Source organism: Leptinotarsa decemlineata, unplaced genomic scaffold (genome assembly GCF_025532065.1).
Source record: "Leptinotarsa decemlineata unplaced genomic scaffold, Ldec_3_MD MMD2_tig00000090_RagTag_RagTag, whole genome shotgun sequence".
Taxonomy (NCBI): Eukaryota; Metazoa; Arthropoda; class Insecta; order Coleoptera; family Chrysomelidae; genus Leptinotarsa; species Leptinotarsa decemlineata.
In genome coordinates, this window is record NW_027412541.1 from 5022676 (window position 1) to 5042581 (window position 19906).

At 32.5% G+C, this 19906-nt stretch overlaps 1 protein-coding gene across 4 annotated transcripts in view; it reads left to right on the forward strand.

Annotated features, from left to right (window-relative positions):
• The first annotated feature begins 734 nt into the window (after positions 1-734).
• The window catches only part of LOC111505532 (uncharacterized transporter YutK), a 72992-nt gene continuing 53820 nt past the window's right edge, over positions 735-19906 (forward strand). Inside the window, exons 1-2 of one of the 4 annotated variants that reach the window (XM_074172394.1) lie at positions 735-898; positions 18745-18850. In XM_074172394.1, the coding sequence (XP_074028495.1) occupies positions 18821-18850 (30 nt within the window). In that variant the 5' untranslated portion in view covers positions 735-898; positions 18745-18820. Of the gene's footprint in view, positions 899-10341; positions 10564-11571; positions 11725-16161; positions 16183-18744; positions 18851-19906 lie in introns of those variants that run through there. The other 3 variants (XM_074172393.1, XM_074172395.1, XM_074172397.1) reach the window with 3 other exon arrangements.

The following is a 19906-nucleotide window of genomic DNA, read 5'->3' on the forward strand; positions in this document are numbered from 1 at the left end:
ATGCATTGAAAAAAGAAATACTACTTGAAAAAGCCAATATCTGAACCTCAATATGAAATGAAAGAGAACTGAATTTTAGATTGTTAAGACCAAAAAAATACAGGGTGTTTGTTCTATTCGAAATAACAAAGTTATCTTTGTCCGAAATTATGAAAAAGTGCTAAGCTAAGCTAAGTATAAAGATGGACAAGATTTGGATACCAAAAAAAGAACACGTCACATAAGCACCGAGTCATCATAATGAGTTAACCGCACAGTTGTGACCTGTGACCTGAGGCGACCTCCGCGGTTTGCCTTTCTTTTTGGGTTTTATGTCCGCGAGATTATATGCCTACGAGTATATATAAACGAATCTAAAAATGTACAAATAAACAAAGTTTCCAAATATGGATCAACAAGACATCATGAAAGAAGGAATACGTCTAAGTTATACTCAATATTTGACCTAACTCATCAGAAATATAATAATTTCTCATTATTATTCTTGTATATAATTTGAAGCATTTTTTTAAATTCTACTGCTAAACAATGTTTCTGAGAAAATTTGTGAAAAAGTTTCGATTTAAAAAAAATTGTACCATTATAATATTCAGAGAAAATATAATGCTCTTGAACAAATAACGAATATTCCTTATTTATTTTATGAACAAAGTGTATGGCATCTTTTACATTGAGAAAGAGTGTAATTTCGACATGAAGCCAATCGTCAGAAAACTCAGTTCATTGTTGTTCCACACGTCGGCGTCGTCAAAATAATCGCGTAAAAGCACGAGCAAATCACAAAACGAAATAATTTTTATTATCTTTTGATTTGTAAATACATTGAGCGGCGATTAATATTTGAATTGTTCCGTCACTAACAGGTTAATGATGATGTGTTGAGATCATCAAGTTTCGGGTGAGTCGATTGTGAATGTTAAGTTTTATTTCTGGATTTCTCAAATGATTTTAATTTATTGATCGGTGAAAATTATTTTGAATGAGATACTTGTGCACATGTCATACTCAAAAAAAAAAATTGGTTCCACGAATATTCATTATACATATCAGTACCTAGAATATGAAATTTTAGAAAATCGTAAGAAAATTTAGTAAGAATTTCGCAACATTTCTCGGAAAATGACAAAAGTGTGGGTGTTGAGAAGTGAATCAATTTTTTTATATATCGCCTCAGTTTTCAATATTGATTCTGAATATGCATTCAGAAATAATTTTATTATTCAATACTTATTCCGCAAAAATTATTCCAGTTAGAAGAATAGATTTTACGAATAACATAGGTATAGGTATTCGCCCATTGATCAGTGAAACATGGAAATATTAAAAGAATGATGTACCTCCATGAAAAAAAAAATCTTCATCAATGCTTTTCACAATGTTATTTGTTTTTATCAGTTATTACAGCATTGGTCGAAACTGATGTCAATAATTTTATTAATTTAAGATTATACATGAAGATTCAGTTCAAATTACGTTCAGATAGTAAAAAAAATAAGAAATAAAATAAATATTTAAGTTGTTCTAAGGCGTTCGACAGACTCAATCACAAATTGCTGCTATCGAAATTGTACAGGTACGGCTTTTTTCTGACCCTGATCCAACTTTTTCATACTTCATACATACTTCACTGGATTCATGTCTGTGGAATATTCAGCTATCTCGAGTGTTCCACAAGGAAGCAACCGAGGTCCACTTCTCTTCAACGCCTTCATAAACGACATATATTTCATCAGTTCGGATTTCCATTGTCTAATATAATATAAATTGATTTGAAATCCCAAATATAATCTGTAAAAAATTAAAAAGAATTAAAAAGATTAGCCGAAAAATAAGAATTTTATTAAATAAAAAACTGAAATTACAAAGACATAACATAAAAGCAACAACGAAAAAAATGAAGAAATGAAAAAGTTCAAATATTAATACGAGCTGAAAATTAAAAAAATATTATTAACAAGAAATGAAAATTCAAAATTAAAGGATTCCAAACCAAGTTACATTACGACGTTTTGATTGTTAGTATCCACTATCATCTTCGGGTGATAACTGTGTGAAATTTTAAAAAGAATTAATAAGATTAACCGAAAAATAACAATTTTATCAAATGAAAAAATGAAACCACCAAAAAATGAAAAAATTTAAATATTAATACGACCTAAAAATTAAAAAAATATTATTAATAAGAAATGTAAATTAAAAATCAAAGGATTCCAAACCAAGTTACATCACGACGTTTCGATTGTTAGTATCCACTATCATCTTCGGGTGATAACTGTGCAAAAATTTAAAAAGAATTAAAAAGATTAACCGAAAAATAACAATTTTATCAAATAAAAAAATGAAATTAGAAAGAAATAACATACAAGCAACAACCAAAAAAATGAAAAAATGAAAAAAATTAAATATCAATACTACCTGAAAATAAAAAAAAATATTATTAATAAGAAATGAAAATTAAAAATCAAAGGATTCCAAACCAAGTTACGTCACGACGTTTCGATTGTGAGTATCCACAATATTCTTCTGTTGGAAAAAAATATGTTTCACGTTAATCAGCTGTCGATTCCATACAAACGACAACTCTCAGAAGTTGAGAAACTTGTGCGAGCTAAGGACTAACGAGGTCTTATCTTTCAACGTGTGATGCCTACTTCGTGTGAAGTAGGCATCACACGAAGCATCACAAGTTACTACAATGAAATCTATTTCATTCAATTGTAGAAAAATTAGTCGAATTATAAATTGAGGGATGTAGCCGGTTACTAAGTGGTAGGAAATCATAATAAAGACAAGATAATTGAAACTTTCTATGATTTTTACCACTTTTATTAGTAACTAACGTTACTGCAGTTTCTTCCTATAAGGACATTTTCAAAATTATACATTAAATGTATAAGCTACATACATTAAATGTATAAGTTTGAAAATGTTCTTATAGGACGAAACTGCAGTAACGTCAGTTACACATAAAAGTGGTAAAAACATAGGATGTTTCAGTTCTCTTTTTTTCATTGGTCGAAATATATTTGAATACTTGGTTCTCTACTGTTTACGATATATACTTAACAAATGTCAAAATCGCTTCCTAATAGTCATATGCACGTACGAAAGTGATTTCAAACCATATCATTCTCAATACAATACAATACAATTTCTAAAAAAACAGTTGATGAAAAATACGTTAATTAATGACATTAATGAATATTTGCGTTTATAGATTTTCAGATATTCTAGCAGCACGATTTCAACATGACTACTATGGATTGCATTCAGAAAATGAACAACAAAAATTAAACCTGTTAGAATCTTTGGAAATCAATAAATGCAAATATTCATATTTTTTTTTAAATGACCAACATGAAGTTATTCATTCACCATTATTGAACTTGTTCTCATAAAATGTCATCAAATAACATAATAACCGTTTTCCTAGAAACAATAATGTTATAATTGTGCTTTCTGGATATATCTGCTTTGTTAGATTCTACCATTCATCTAATAAATTTTTGACAAATAAATGCCAACATTTTACTTCATTGTTTATTCAAAATCTATCTATTTAACCAGATTCAATCATTCATCCAATGATGAATTCATTATCCACTGTTATATAAAAGATATTGTAGAATAGTTTGTACCAGTAACTGATGAAGATACCATGTAGCGAAAAGTGTTTTTAATGAAATTTACCGTGAGAATTTCATAATTGTTATTATCATGGAGACTGCTATTGATTTTGATCAAGTAACGGGTCAGAGCATTCATAATATAATTTAATGTTTCAGAAAACAACAAATCGTAACAGTATCAATAAAACACATTATGGAAGCTAAAAACATGTTTCAAGAAAAGTCTATGAACTGAATTCAAAACAAATCAGTCTATGCTGCCATATGCAAGTGCAAAAATTTTGCGAATACAAAGTTTTAACTATCTAATGTGCGACTAATTTGTTCGACGCTCGATGAAAATCAATTAGTATTCAAGTAAAAATTCATCGTGACATTTTCACTGAATAGTTTAAAGAATCGCAACACGTTTTTCCTTATACAAAAGCTACCTCATATTATCCTTCCGAAGACTTATTTGGCAAAATTGTCATTCGAAACAGGACGCTTCTCACAAATGTTGAAAATAGGAAAAATTATCCCAATTCACAAAAGGAATGATACTCGACAGCTCAGTAATTATCAGTTACTGTTCCAAGTAGCTATTCCAAAATATTAGAATATGAATTGATGGATGTAGCCGTTACTACGTGATAGGAAATTAAAATAAAGAAAAGAGAATTCCGTTTGTATACGTTTGAAAGTGTCTTTATACGATGAAACTGCAGTAACGTTAGTTACAAATACAAGTGATTAAAAACAAAGAAAGTTTCAATTATTTTCTTTATTAGAATATGCTTTATTTAATTGATTAGAGAACTTCTTAAACAAATTTAAAATTGTAAGCGAACAACAACATGGTTTCCGCTCTGGTATGTCTACCAACACGGCTATATAGTCCTTTCATTCATTCCGGGCGAGTGCCCGGTGGGTATTTTTTGTGATCTTAGTCGGGAGTTCGACTGTGTCGATCTTACAAAGCAAACTGCATTCTTACCGATTGAGGGGTGTTTCTCTAGATTGGATAGCACTATTTTTGACAAATCATGTGCAATATGTGAGCATAAAGTATAAAAATCATAATAAAGTAGAAAATGTATCATCTTCAAACTCAGAAGTCAATGTGGGTGTCCCGCAAGGCTCTATTTTAGGCCTTTACTATTTCTTCTCTACACTAACGAAATCGATACATTATCTCCTAGGATACAATTTATATTATATACTGATGATAATATATCACTGATTATTTCTAAGAAATCTAACAATTACAAAATGAATGCGAGTCTTTAATGAAGTGGTTTTGGTCAAATAAATCGTAAAATTTCAGACAGCCCAACAACATAGTGAGGACTTCAAAATTAAACTATCTAATGAAGAAATTGTAACTCGTGATACTGTGAAATTCCTAGGTATTGAACTAGACAAAAATCTTAGGTTCAAAACACATTGCGAATCATTAATATCTAACCTCAATTCATTTTATTACTTGATTTATAATTTGACGACTATTCTAACTCAGGAACAATTAATGAACTTATACCATGCACAGGTGGAATCTCGTTTGAGATAAGGGATTCATTTCTGGGGCAACTCCATACATTCTAGGAACAATTTATTGCACAAAAAAGAATCGTAAGGTGTTCAGCAGGAAAATCAAAACAACACTCTTGCAGAGATCTTTTAAAAAACTGGATTATTTATTTTTGAGATATGTTTATTTGTCTATAGAAATAGGAAAGAAATCCCAAAAAATTATAACACACATAACATCGATACAAGATAAAAGAACCACGCGTATATCCACCTTTTGCCAGATTGAATATTACCAGTTCTTCGCCAAACTGTATTGGGCTAAGGTTATTTAACAAATTACCTGAGTCAGTAAGAAATTTTACTGGGGAAATGAAATTTAAAAAAGAACTCATTAGTTTGTAAGTTTCATAGTTGTGTAGTATCTGTGACTATCCCTATATAATGTATGTTGTCAATTATGTTAGGAATCACACGTTAAAAGGTAATACCTCGTTATTCCTTAGCTCACACAAGTTTCCCAATTTCTGAGAGTTGTCGTTCGTATGGGGGCGACAGCTGATCGGAAAAACAGATTTCAAACAGATTTTTTTAAAACAAATTGGTTGATGTTAATTCAGTGAGAACACAAAGGAAGCTATGATATACGTAAACTGTTCAAAAAATAAGGTGAATGTTCAATTTTCGCGCGCCGCGTATATTCGATTTGTGATTTTTTAAAATTTCTTCATATTATTACACTCGTCTTGAACATATGTTCACAGTTTCGGTTGCTTAGCATGTTTAGTTTGTTGGTAAGACGCATAAAAGTTAGAAGTCTCTTCCGTGTTCGGCAATTTCCTGCTATAGAAAAAAATGGATCAAATTTGTTGCGTAAAAAATTGGAATTAGTGTTCGAAAACACTTTAAATATTGACAGTGGCATACGGTGATTGTACCTCAGAGCTAGTACTAGAGTGCCACCAAGATTTAGCCAAAGCCTCGGTAGATAATAGTATTATCCTGAGGTGGGTTAAAGGGTAGGACAGGAGTAAAGGTAATCGCATTGTTAACTCTTTAGCCAAGGAAGCGGCTGGACTAAGAATTCAAGGACCCAGTGGCACCTATAGCCTGATGACTTTGACAATTGCGGAACTATAGCCCATAATATAGGGCTAGTGGACACACCTCTAGGCAGGATGTGTGTACAGGAAGGTGGAACTATCAGGCATGTCCTATGAAAATGTCCGGAGTTATCGTCAATAATAGAGTGTGTGTTCGGCGAGTCTTGGCCTACACCTGTCGATATAAAGGAGATGTCTCCCAGAGACTCATGAAAGAATAGGATGGACGATGACCTAGAAGGACAACTCCTTGGGATAATGTACAATGGGTCACATGTGGCCTAAGTGCTGTGAGCTCACATTCATCCTCCCTACTCTACAGGTACAGATACAGATAAAAATGATAAAAGTGATACAGCTTGTCAAATCTAGCAAGAGACTTGAGAATTCTCTCTCTCTCTCGCTCTCATAGTCTTCTAACGAACACACATCTAGTGGGCGGGACCATAACTGAATTTAGAAAGCTCTTTCTACATTTGACAAGCTGTACAAGGTTTTCACAGAAAGTTGAGAAGATGTGAATGACGTCGCTCTCCCTGAACAACCGCCTCATCACATCAACAACCGATGAAAATGTTGGGAAAGTGTGGAAAAATATTATTGCGAATTGTTGGAGATTTTCGACATGAACCTTGTAGCAGCGAAACTCGTTCCAAAATTGCTGAATTTCAACCAAAAAACCGTCGCATGAGCATCGCTCATTAACTGACGTCAACGGACATTCAGATTTGCCTAACTAAGACCAAATCATGAGTATATGGTTATGACATCCAATCAAAAGTCCAATCGTCTCAATGGAAGAGCCCAGGAGAGACAAGACCAAAAAAGCACGCCAAATTCGATCAATAGTCAAGGTTTTGCTCACTGTTGTTTACGATTTTCGTGGCGAAGTGCATCAGGAGTTCTTGCTATATAATCGTACGGTCGAAAAGGAGTATCATTTTGAAGTTATTCGCCGCTTGCGAGAAGCAATACGAAGAAAACGTCCAATATAGTGGAAAAACAATTCATGGCTTTTGTATAACAATAATGCACCTGCTCACTCGTCATTGCTTTTTTGTGATTTTTTTGACAAAAACAACATCGTAATCATTCGTCAGTCATCGTATTCACCAGATTTGGCGCCCTGCGACTTTTTCCTGTTACCAAGATTGGAGAGATCCATTAAAGGACGGCGTTTTACGACGATCGAGGAGATAAAAACCGTATTATATCTGAAGGGGACTACGAAGGGGACAAAGTAGAAATTGATGAATGAATAAATATTAAATAAATAATAAAGTGAATGATTTTTGAAACTGATGTTTCGAAAACTCATCGAACATTACTTTCCTGGCCAAACAAATAGATTGGTGGAATGCATGTCTAGAATAGTTTTACAACTTTGGTATGCCGCTGAAGTGTTTTTATTGCATTCATTCCATGTCAGAAGTTTCAATTATATCTGACTGAATAGTTGTTGTTCAAAGTCGGAGAAAGTTGAAATGCGTTTAATTTCATTAAATACTTTTCTCATGAATTATATATCAGTTTAAAATTTTTAGAGTTGCGAAATCTGAAGTGAACTCCTGTTTTGATTCATTTCAAGAGATTGGAAATGGTATTTTCAGAACACCTGAATTTTAAACTGATATGATTCAATAAGAATTGGTGGAGTAGGTAGTCAATTATGAAATATACTTTTTGAAACCTAGGATTCGATATTTGTTTACATCAACATACGAGAAAATTTATAATGAGTATTAATATCAAATTCAATATGAGTTGTGTATATCCTGGAGTATAAGGAATATTAAACCTTATCTTCAAACGTAATATCGAATTTTTCACTCAGTACCCAATTCAAAAGTGGAATACGGGGTGTATTACGGGGTCATTGATTTCGAGTGGTGCTTACTTGTCATTTTTATCAAAAATTCGTATGAACGTGCGTCGTAACTTGTTTCTTTTCCGAGTAACGGGGTGTTAACAGTTTTACTAAAAAAAATATTGATTATTAATAACGTTCAATTATTCTCGCCGATTTTGATTGAACTACGTGTATTCAAAAAACACTAAACAGTTTTACAAAAACGTAACACGTGCTTCGCCATACAATGGCTTCTTCGGGCGTGTCTTATGTACCAGTTTCCACATTTGAAAAAATATTTAGTAACGGAGAGTTATTTGATTGTATTTGGTCATTCAGTAAATTACCCGAATTCTTGTATCTATTTATTTCTAGACATTCTAGAAGATTGGGTTTCAAACTTTCCTCTTCTGAATGTAACACGTCGTATTCATAATTGAACTCATGTCCGTCTGCTGGAAGGTGGTTTGCAAATGTGGAATTGGTCTTTCAATTCAAGAAACTACTTCTGTTCTCTTCAATTCTTTGGGAAAAAGTTCTTCCTGTTTGGCCAATATACAGTTTTGGGCAAGAACTTCAAGTCAGCTTATTGTCTTTATTGTTTTTAATAAATTTACTTAGACTATTTCTCATTCTGTAAGATACGTCTACACAGTCTTTTTCCAAGAAACGGGCGATATTTTTTTTGTAGTTTTTGAAAAAATAGTATCTACCTCATAACCGTTGTTGACTGCGTTTTGTTTGATGAAACTCAGCTCTCTCTGGAAATTACTCTTCGGCAGTGGAATATTCAGTAGTCTGTGAAGCATACTATTGAATGCAGCTACTTCATGCTGGTAAGGGTGTGTGGACAGTCCTGGATCTTTATTTTCTACTAGGCGGGGCACTTATATTTAAATTTACTTTTATTTTCTTTATAATTTCAGCTATCAGACGTCCACTAATTTGGACATAGGCCTTCCGTAAATGATGCTTCCATCGCTATTCTGTGTTGGATCTACTCATTTACAGATACATAAACATGAACGTGTAGGATATATATATATATATATATATATATATATATATATATATATATATATATATATATATATATATATATATATATATATATATATATATATCCTATATATATATATATATATATATATATATATATATATATTTCAAACATAGCACAGGATAGAATTTAGAATAAACATATGTATATTGAAAATAAACATCAAATATATTATTGTAAATGGAATTTGTGAACACACTGTGCTTTAGAGCGCAGGATGGGCTCAAATTTATAAAAACATGGTGTAAGGAACACTCACTGTCGATCAATCCCAAGAAGACTGAGATAGTCCTTTTCACCAGGAAAAGAAATTGATCCGGCTTGACTACTCTGAAGAGGTGAAATACCTTGACAGGAAGCTAACATGGAACTCTCACCTGCAGAGTAGAGTATATCTGGCTTATGAGCAATGTCGGAGGACAGTGGGACCCGCATGGGGTGTTTTATTCCGTGTGGTCACCTGGATCTACAATGCAATAATAAGACCTATGTTGAAGTAACGAGCCATTGCATGGGGACCGAAAGTTCTACAATCAATGACCATCCAAAAGTTATATCAAATACAGCGATTGGCTTGTTTAAATATCACAAGAGCCATAAGAACAACAACGCGGCAATGGAATTAATTACTGTACCACTACAAGAAACTGTTAGTTAATTGATCTTTAAGGATTTCATTCTTTATGTTATTCATGAAAATTCCAGCCAGCAAAGGACTTAACGGATTTCCCATTATTAGTCCTTCACTGCATGAATACAATTTCTCGTCGATTTGGAAATAACTTTGAAAATAGTCAAATAGTAAGTAAATCTAAAATTCTATAAGTGGATTCATATGGTTTTCGTCTAAGAGACGCTCAATCAGTTGAATTGTGAAGGACGTTAGTTCAATCATGAACACGTGTTACTTTTATTAGAAGAGTAAAGTTTGAAACTCCGCGGCAGAAAATCTGTTACTTCTCTGTCTTGTTCAACAAATATTCATTACTACTGCCATATTTTAGTTGAATGATGTATAAAAATGTTTCATTGTTTTCAAGTTATTCAAATGTGTCAGAGTATTAGGATATTAGTTTTATCTCATCATATTCATAATAATTACTGAGCAATAAATATTTGACTTACCGCTGATTCCCTAATGATTATATGATGATTCAAAGGCAATAATTTGTGAGTAAATTTTCAGTATTGCGGTAGACATGTCCTAGGTGGGTTTAATGAAAGTTTTACATTGATGATTCGATTTTTACTTGTATTTTTCAAGTGTGAAAGATAACTTTAACAAGTGTAGTACAAGTGGAAAGTAGAATAGTTGATCAATAAAATTCACCGAGTGAGGTTTAGAGTGTATATATTCCGACTTACTTACGATATGACTTACTGATTCAAATAGTTGATGGTTGAAGTTATTTGGTGAGTTTTATTTCGATTCTAAGTATATATATTATTCAGATCTTGAAAATGCACATTTGAAACAGAGTCATGGATTTGGAATTTTTAGTGTATCTCGATTTATTGAAAGGACGCCGAACGGTGAAATACAATAAACTAATTTTTTCGAAGTCAAGAAATTTGTTATGATTGTTGGAATCAACATAATTTGATGCAAGATTCCTCTCAATGAAAATGTTTACCCGGTACTAACTGTCTCGGATGATTTCAATGAACTTTCAAATATTAAGTGACAGACAACTTCATAGGTTTCTTAAGCATTTGATCGTTTTTCAACGCCAACGTCAATTGAGAATATATTTGAAATCTGTGGCTCATGTCACGCAACTGCTTTTCCTTGATTCATGAAAAATTATAAGTATAGTTAACGAATATTTCAACTACATCAACTAAATGAATTGTGTATTTTTTTCTTATATAAATCTATATTTGGTACTGAAGAGCTGAAAAGACAAGTGTTTTACGGCTAAACAATGGATGTCTACCAGTGAGGATGACAGTGTTCCATGTAAGAAATTTTTTCATTTAGTATATTGTGTAGAAATCCTGTGAATGATATCTGATTCAGTTCCATAACGAATGTTTGGAATACAAACTGAGTAGAGAAAAGTGTTTTTTCGTATAATTCAGTATTCATACAAGAGTATTTGTTTCGAAAGAATACAAACTGAGTAGAGAAAAGTGTTTTTTCGTATAATTCAGTATTCATACAAGAGTATTTGTTTCGAAAGAATTTTTCTTTCGTGTAATTCAATGTTTATATGAAAGTAGCTGTTTCAGGGCGGCTTTTTCTTCCAGTTTGTGTAAAAGTAACTTCTTTGAATGATCTACACATCTACGTATAGAGTTACTTTTTTGAAATTGATTGCTTCTCTCCTTTCTTTGAAAGATTCCCACATTTTTTGTATCAAGATAGAGCAGTAGAAAGCCAATAACTTTTTTTTCCATCCTTTTTCTGTCTCTCTACAGGGCAGGTGGATGGTATTACACCGATGTTCAGCTACATTGCTTTCGTTATCAGCAGAGATGGATATCTCTGAGGGTATTGAAATATTAATTTAATATTATCACAAGTTGATTGATGACTGATAGGCAATAATCAGTACTGAGGTTGTGTTCCAGGTGAGTTCATTTCGAATATTTCGTTCAACAATATCATAATTCATCTTCTGTGTTTTCCATTATCAATTTATTGTTTCAATAACATTACTATTTTCATAAGAGACTGTTTGAATCAGCTATATTTGAATATGTCAATTTGAATATTTCAAATAGCAATAATAAATACAAACCACCAGAAAGTTAATTTCAAATTATGAACAGCGTTTTCCTGAGTCAAAGAGTAAGGGATAAAGAAGAAATCCGGTCAATCTAGACATTGGAAGGTACATACATTTACAACAAGCTGCAAACGCGTGTAATTGTTCAAAACATAGTTAAAAATAAGATTTTGAAATTCTGAATGAATGCGATGCCTGGAAAAAATTTATTCGAGTTCAAAGGTCAAAAATCTCGAAAAAAATTGGTTTTTCGCGATTTTCAGAAAAACGATAAGTTTTATCCTAAAACAACTTCAAACAAAAATTGTAGATCATAAAATTCACTACAAAAAATGTATCGATACTTTTTTTTTCTTAGAGCCACCGTTTCTGAGATACGACGAGTCAAAAAGTTGTAAAAGTTGTAATCATCATTATATGCATACGTTTCCACGCCACCTATGAGGTAGTGTACTTAGCGCGTTTTTTTAATGTGGAATAGGCCAGTAGGCCTATTCCACATGTCTGTTGTGATTCTGTCAAATTGAAAACTTGAATAATAAAATATATTAGGAAGGGTTGAAAATTATAAAAGCGATTGAAATTAAAAAAATGTAAGAATTTATTCATCTGAGTCATAACCTTCAAATACTTCTTCTTGGTCTTCTTCTTCTTGATGTTCATCCTGGGTGTAGGTAAACTGCGCCAAGAGTGATGTATCGCATGTTTCCTCGTTGGTATCAAATGAATCCTCCACTATTGGTGATCCAGCATTAGAACATGACTGGCCTTGACAATGTGTACATGCCAGAGAACAGTCCAACTTTTTTACAACTATATTTAGCGTTGTATCCCTTTTTACAGTTGCAAAAATTGTGTTCAGCAGGTTTTCCGGCGCAGGTGGGAGTAAAGTCTGAATAGGTTCTAATGCATTGTCGACCAACTTCCAACCCCAGTCTTTTGGGTCTAGCTGATAACCAAGTCACACTTGAACTTGGTAATATACCCGGAAAAGATGTTGATGAGCAGCAACTGAGGTTGGAGGAAGACAAGCTAATTGCACTTGTTTCTTAGTTTTAGTGTTTTTTACGAAACATGCATATCAATACTTATCTGAGCAGGTGGTTTTTTTCGGAGCTTTGTACATAGAAAGAAGAAACTGAATCCCGTTGGTGATAATTTCTTGTTGAGTCGAATAACTTTTTTTGAAAAATTCAGCACATTGAATTTTGTTTTTCAAACATTGTTTTTCACACAATTGAACAGGGAGACAGATGTTGCCTCAAGGTTACAGTAGCGTACAAATTAAGGGACTGCATTTCATTCTACCTGATATTCTTATATTTATACTTATTTTCACCAATAAAAAAATATTTTTACTTAAATTACAACTCTAGAGATGTATATACGTGGCATACTTATGCATATAATGACGATTACAACTTTTACAACTTTTTGACTCGTCGTACCTCAGAAACGGTGGCTCTAAGAAAAAAAGTATTGATAAATTTTTTGTAGAGAATTCCATGATCTACAATTTTTATCTGAGGTTATTTTATGATAGAACTTTTTTTTTCGAGATTTTTGACTTTTGACCTCGAATACATTTTTTTCCAGGCATCGCAATCATTCGGAATTTTAAAATCCTATTTTTAACTATGTTTTGAACAATTACACGCATTTGCAGCTTGTTGTAAATGTATGTACCTTCACTCTTATTTTTTAGTCTAACTTGACCGGATAAACAGGTTCATTCCGAAAGGATAAATTGTTTTGTATTGGACAGTCGAAAAATATATATTTCGTGAGCATTTTTGTCTCACAAACTTCACAAAGTTTTTGTGCATTAATGCTTTATTGCATATTTTCAACTGAGCCAAAGTTTTCGTTATTTGTTTTGGAAATTTCAGGAGAAGATATTTCTATGGTTGGCTTGTGACAAATTGTCGAGTAATTGACTCAGATGAATTTATACATTTGTATTGTTGTGGCCAATTTTTGATACTTCTCAGTTAGTTATACATTCTGAGAATTTTCAACAGATATTATCAGTTTGAATATATTGTAAAATATTTCAACCCAACCGGTTCCTGATCTGACGATAAAGTCTCTTATGTTCTAAGAGAACATTCGACAATGCTTGAGAAAATGAAGTTGAACTCGCTTCAGAATACCAGAGTACTTGATATGCTATCTGGCAAGGCAGTTATTCATAACGCCAAGAACTACCGCTTCAAATGATTTTATTCTGGAGTGCCACCAGTCCATTTTAGCTTTAGGCGTCATTGACAATATAGCACATAGAGCTTATTATTTACAATTATCTGTTATTTCTTAAAAAAAACTGAAAGGGAACAAACGGCCACCCAAACGAACATATTCACTTACCATTTCAAGGTTGTTACCACTGAAACGAAAGTTATAATTTTTTGAACGCACCGCAATTATTGAAAAATGGAATATTTTCGATTTTGAATTCACTGTATTTATTATTCGTTTTCTATTCGAGAACTTTTAGAGATCAATTATTTCAGTATCCGCAAGTACAGCCAAGTCATCAGCATATTCTGGCATTAGGAATCAGTCGATTTATCGATATTCAGGCCACTTCCTCGTATAAAAACAAGTTCAAGTTAACGATGAAGTTGGTTTTAGGAAAAGAAATCTTCAAAATACAAATTGTTATCCATTGAAAAACTTTGTATTTCATCTTTCCTCGAATTTTTATTTGGTACTTTGATGAGCTGTCGCGAATGATAGAAGAATGATATCAAGAAATATTACACTATTCGCATTCAAACTTGGGATCAAACGATTCCTCGAAAATATCAGCTTCTTCTTATGATAGTCAACATCATAGTCCTTAAGTTTTTTTTCACATTATTTCAAAGAATTCGGAACCCATTCTTCACTACTTCCTCCGCAATACACGATGATTATTTGCGATCTGTTTGCAGGCATGTTAGGCGTACACATTTTCGAACCATCAGTCCACCCTTTCGTATCTGAGTCGTGAGTGTTATACCAAGTTTCGTCCGAATAGAAAATTTGCCGTTGTTCTTGTCTATATTTAGTTATTTATGCTAAGTATTTGTTACGCAATTCCACTATACTTCTTCTATACATAACTGCTTGACATTTGATCATCCTTTTAAATCTAAATCCTAGTTTCTTTATCCAATTCTGAAGAGTTTTGTCAGAGCAGCTCACTTCATGACTAGAAGTATTCAATTTCTTTCTTATGATTTGAGATGTAGGAACCTTATTGCTTTTGTAACAGTCGTATATTGTTTTTTTCAATGATTATATTAGATGAATATCTAAAGGTTTTGGTAATTCTGTATCATATCGCGTTTTGCGTTCATAATGTTTGTTTCTGAGTATTTTACGTACAGTTGAGAAAGGAATTTCGGTCAAATCTTAAGTTGCTTGTAATAGCTTTTTTTCTTCGAAACCAAACTCAAGATGTAGATTCTTATATACATTGAAACATACTCTCTTTGTTTCAATATTCAAATCCATCCGAATCTTATTCGGATGCATTTGAATCTTATTCGGATGCATTTACTAACTCGATTAGTAAAAATTATAAAAATTATCCAATACGAACCGCCAAGATTACAGTCCTCGTGGACTAGTTCGCTGCCGGTTCATTTGTATGTATTGGTGTTTTTGACCTTTGAGAGTGCCGTCAACTTCAAGAATGCACAATATCATTTACTTCGACTATACTGAAGAGCTATTAAGGAAAGTGTCTTACGGCGAAACATCGGATGTCTACCAGTGAGTATGACAGTGTTGTATGTAAGTGAAATTTTTACCTTTCATTTAGTATACTGTGTAGAGATCCTGTGAATTGAATCTGATTCAGTTCCACAACGAATGTTTGGAATACAAACTGAGTGAAAAAAGTATTTTTTTGGATAATTCAGTATAGTATTTGTTTTGAAAGAATTATTCTTTCGTGTAATTCAATATGTATATGAAAGACGCTGTTTCAGGAAGGCTTTTCTTCCAGTTTGTGTTACTTCTTTGTATGATCTATACATCTATGTTAGTAATTATTTCTTTTGAAATTGATTGCTTCCCTTCTTTTTTGCAAGATTCCCACATTTTTTTGTATCAAAAAACCTTCTTTCCCGTCCCTTTTCTGTCCCTCTACAGGACAGGTAGATGATATTACACCGATGTTCAGCTAAATTGCTTTCGTTATCAACAAAGATGGATATCTCTGAAGGTAATGAAATATTGGATTTAATATAATCACAAGTTGATTGATGACTAATAGGCAGCAATCAGTGCTGAGGTTGATGTGTTCCGGGTGAGTTGATATAGAATATTCCATTTAACAATATCATAATTCATCTTATGTGTTTTCTATTATCAATTTATTATTCCAATAACATTACTGTTAGCATTTCTAGATACTATCGTAAACCAACTTTTTCTGAGAGTTTTTTGAACTATTTTTCGAAACAACATTCACAAATTGAGGTGGCGTTTTTGAATTAGAATACAGTTGGAAGGCCTTTTGTTCTCTAAACAAAAAACAAAAACACCAAAAGAAATCAAATCCAATATAGTGTTCAAATTGAACTGAGGAAGCTGTCACGAATACTATGTTGGTCAAACCCAACGGTATCTTTCAACACGAGTTTCAGAACTCTAAGAAAGTAAATATAGAAAACCCCACAGCCCTCGTTGAACATGAAAAACAATTTCAATATGTATTCAATATGACTGATGATTTTCAGAATAGTAATATTATTAACACGAAGAAACTACTTTTTGGTGAGTAATTCAACTGAAAACTCATTATTTCTTGTGAAATCGAAACGAAAATAATCCTAGAAGTTTTGTGGAAGGTATGTTTATGAAAATTTATTGTTACAGAGCCCTGAAGAAGAATTTAATTAAATTCGAAACGTCGGCAAGAAAACAATTGTTTTTTTAAGATGAAAATTGATTCTGTTACCCAATCAATCTTTCTTCATACAAATATATCATTTTCTATTCGTGAATTTGAGGTTTCTTTAATATTCTTCAATATAGTCTCCACTGAATTTTATAAATTCTCCAATATCTAATGATATTGGTTGTGACCCAGTTATGTACAACATTTTTGTTTTCCATCTGGAGGATTTCTTCATCTGAGTAACAACTGGTCAATAACTTTCCCGGTTTCAGTGTTCTTTTGTTTTCTCATTTATTCAGTGTCTATGACTTGAAGAATCGATTTATCGCAATAATTCCTAGATAAATTTGCCGTTCTATTGTGAAACTACAATTTACCTGAAATTTTGGAATATCCAATAAGTATTTTTTTCAATTGTATCACTTACCTGCGTGTGGATCTTCAATACCTAAAATCTAGCCATCTTTGATCATGAATTGAATTTGGTTAACTAAAAAATAACAAAATGCGGTGCTCCTTCTGATTCATGGTGTGATATATGAGACTTGTAGGTATCTGTAAAATATTATAGTTTGCCAATAGACATTTCAACGTTCATTAGATAATGAAAGATAACTTTTCGAATTGAAGCTCCCAAGAATTATATCCGTTGCAGTAGAAGTTGGGCTATATAAGAGACTTCTAACATAGCCCAACAACAATAAGAATAGGTTTGAGCTTTCTTACCGATTGAACTCCTTTGAAAAAGACATCACAAACATGTTGTACCAAATGTCCACGTGAATGAGAAGTATCAATGGAAACGTTGTGAAAACTAGTGATTTAGTTATTTTGAAAATACCTCAAGCATAATATTTATTTGTTTCCCGCAAAAGAACTTGTGTGTCATCTCTTGATGATGCTAACTTGGTTAGGGACATTTTGTATTTGACATACAAAAATAATATAATTGTTGAATATGGCAAATCTTTATGCGAAACAATGTGGTAATCTTCCAAAGAAAGTAAGGAATCAATGTAGAAGATTTGTAGAGCATGCAAAGAAGTAACTTTTAGACACTAATTGTAAAATATAAACATTGAATTACACGTAAGAAAAATACTTTCAAAACAAATACTATTATATGAACACTGAATTATAAAAAAACACGTTTCTCTATTCATTCAAACAAGTAAAATTTCACCTACATGGAACACTGTCATCCTCACTGGTGGATATCCGATATTTCGCCATGAGACACTTGCATTATGAGCTATTCAGCACCAAATCTGGGTAACATTATAAAAAAAGACATTCAATTCATAAATGAAAATGCGACTTTATGTTACGTTACGGGTCATGTGTTACAAAAGAATACTCGCTTTAAGAGTTTCTTACACTCGTAGGTCACTATACTCTGTCTATCTAAAAAATGCAGTGCTCCAAAACATTATCATGCATAGTGCACGTGATCTCCCAGACAAGTCTGCTTGTACAGAGTCACACTAAGGAATGCCAACATTTAATTATTTTTGTTAATAATATGCGACTGGGTACAGGAGAATTTTTCAAGTGGAGTATCAGGTACATGAATCAGCAGTTTCTTTAGCCGTACCAGTACTTGTCATTTTAAAAATGTTCTTTAAAATATCGTGTCTGTACACACCACATGTGTTTAAACTCAACTGACCACTTCGACACTGAATTCCGCCCGCCGATTGCAGTTGAATCTGATTGGCCAGCGTAAGGAGGCTTGTTTATTTGGTCCGAAACATGAAAATGTGCGTGTTGGTGATGCTTTGATCACGCATCTATCTTTGTTTGAGTTACTTCGTTTGTTGGATGGATATAGTTTAGTAACTCAGCAGTAAACACAATGTTCAACTATCATTTTCACTCATTATTTGTCGTTGGTAATGACAAGTAGTTGTTACCATGAATTTATTTTTCAAATGAATGATTAAAAATGATATATTTCTTTCATTTCAGTAATATACGGAAAAAGTGGAAGTTATATCTTTCCTGAAGAAATGACAATGTTGTTGGATTTCGAACAAATTCAATAATGGAAAAATCAACTGAAAACATCCTAACTGTGAGTATTTTGAATTTACTAAATGGCATTAATTGTTTCCGGTTTTTATAAATCTACAGCAATTTGCTGAACTGTGTCATGTGTCATTATTATAGTTCCGAAAATCCCTCTTAAGAACTGAAAGGTGGGCTATTGACACTTCGAAATAGAGAAGAAGAGGGTTGCATAATGGTTCATAATTGAAGTAGAATGAATTAAGTAATTTTTTTATGTCAAACGGTTTTATTGAAAAAAGATGATAATGATGCAGATAATGTACTTGAAATAAATAGAAGCCGAAAGGTTCTAGGTAGCAGTCATCACACCACTCTCCTCAGCAATATACGGGCAGTTAAATCGTTGGGCGTAGCGAAACCTGAGTGAGTAAGTGAATACTACGCCCAACGATGTAATTTTTTTTATATGATGAATACCCTAGATTGCTGAGGGAAGTAGTATGATGACTGCTACCTAGAATTATGACCTTCCGTATTATTTTTTAGTTTTAATTACATTATCTACATCATTATTTTTTTCAATAAAATCGATTAACATAAAAAATATTCATTTTATTTTAGTTCTTAGTTTAAAATTTTGTTACTCAATCCTTCCAATTCTGTTCAGTTGATTCAGTGCCTCAGTATTACGAAGTAATATGTAATTCGCTATTTTGTAGCAGTGGTCATCTTGAATCTGTATCTTTTCAAATATGTATTAATATTCTACTAGTCAAGCCCTTTCATTTGATACCGATATTGAGGTGTTAGTGAGAACATTTGTAATCCGTTATTTTGTTGCTGCGGCCAATTTGGATTTACAATGATACATAATTTGTTGAGTTGTATTGTCATCAAAACTGAATAGGTTTACCAAATATAATAATAATAATAATAATAAGTATAATCATGATTGGAACTATTCGTTCCCCACCCTCAGGCTCATACAAGCTAATAAGCTGATGTAGTCTTTCTCGACCACCAGAGCAAGACGATATTTGTCATGGAGTTTTCAGCCCTGGCGAGACGAATATCGTCCGAAAAGAGGAGGAAAAACAGATAAAATGTCGAGATTTTCTCT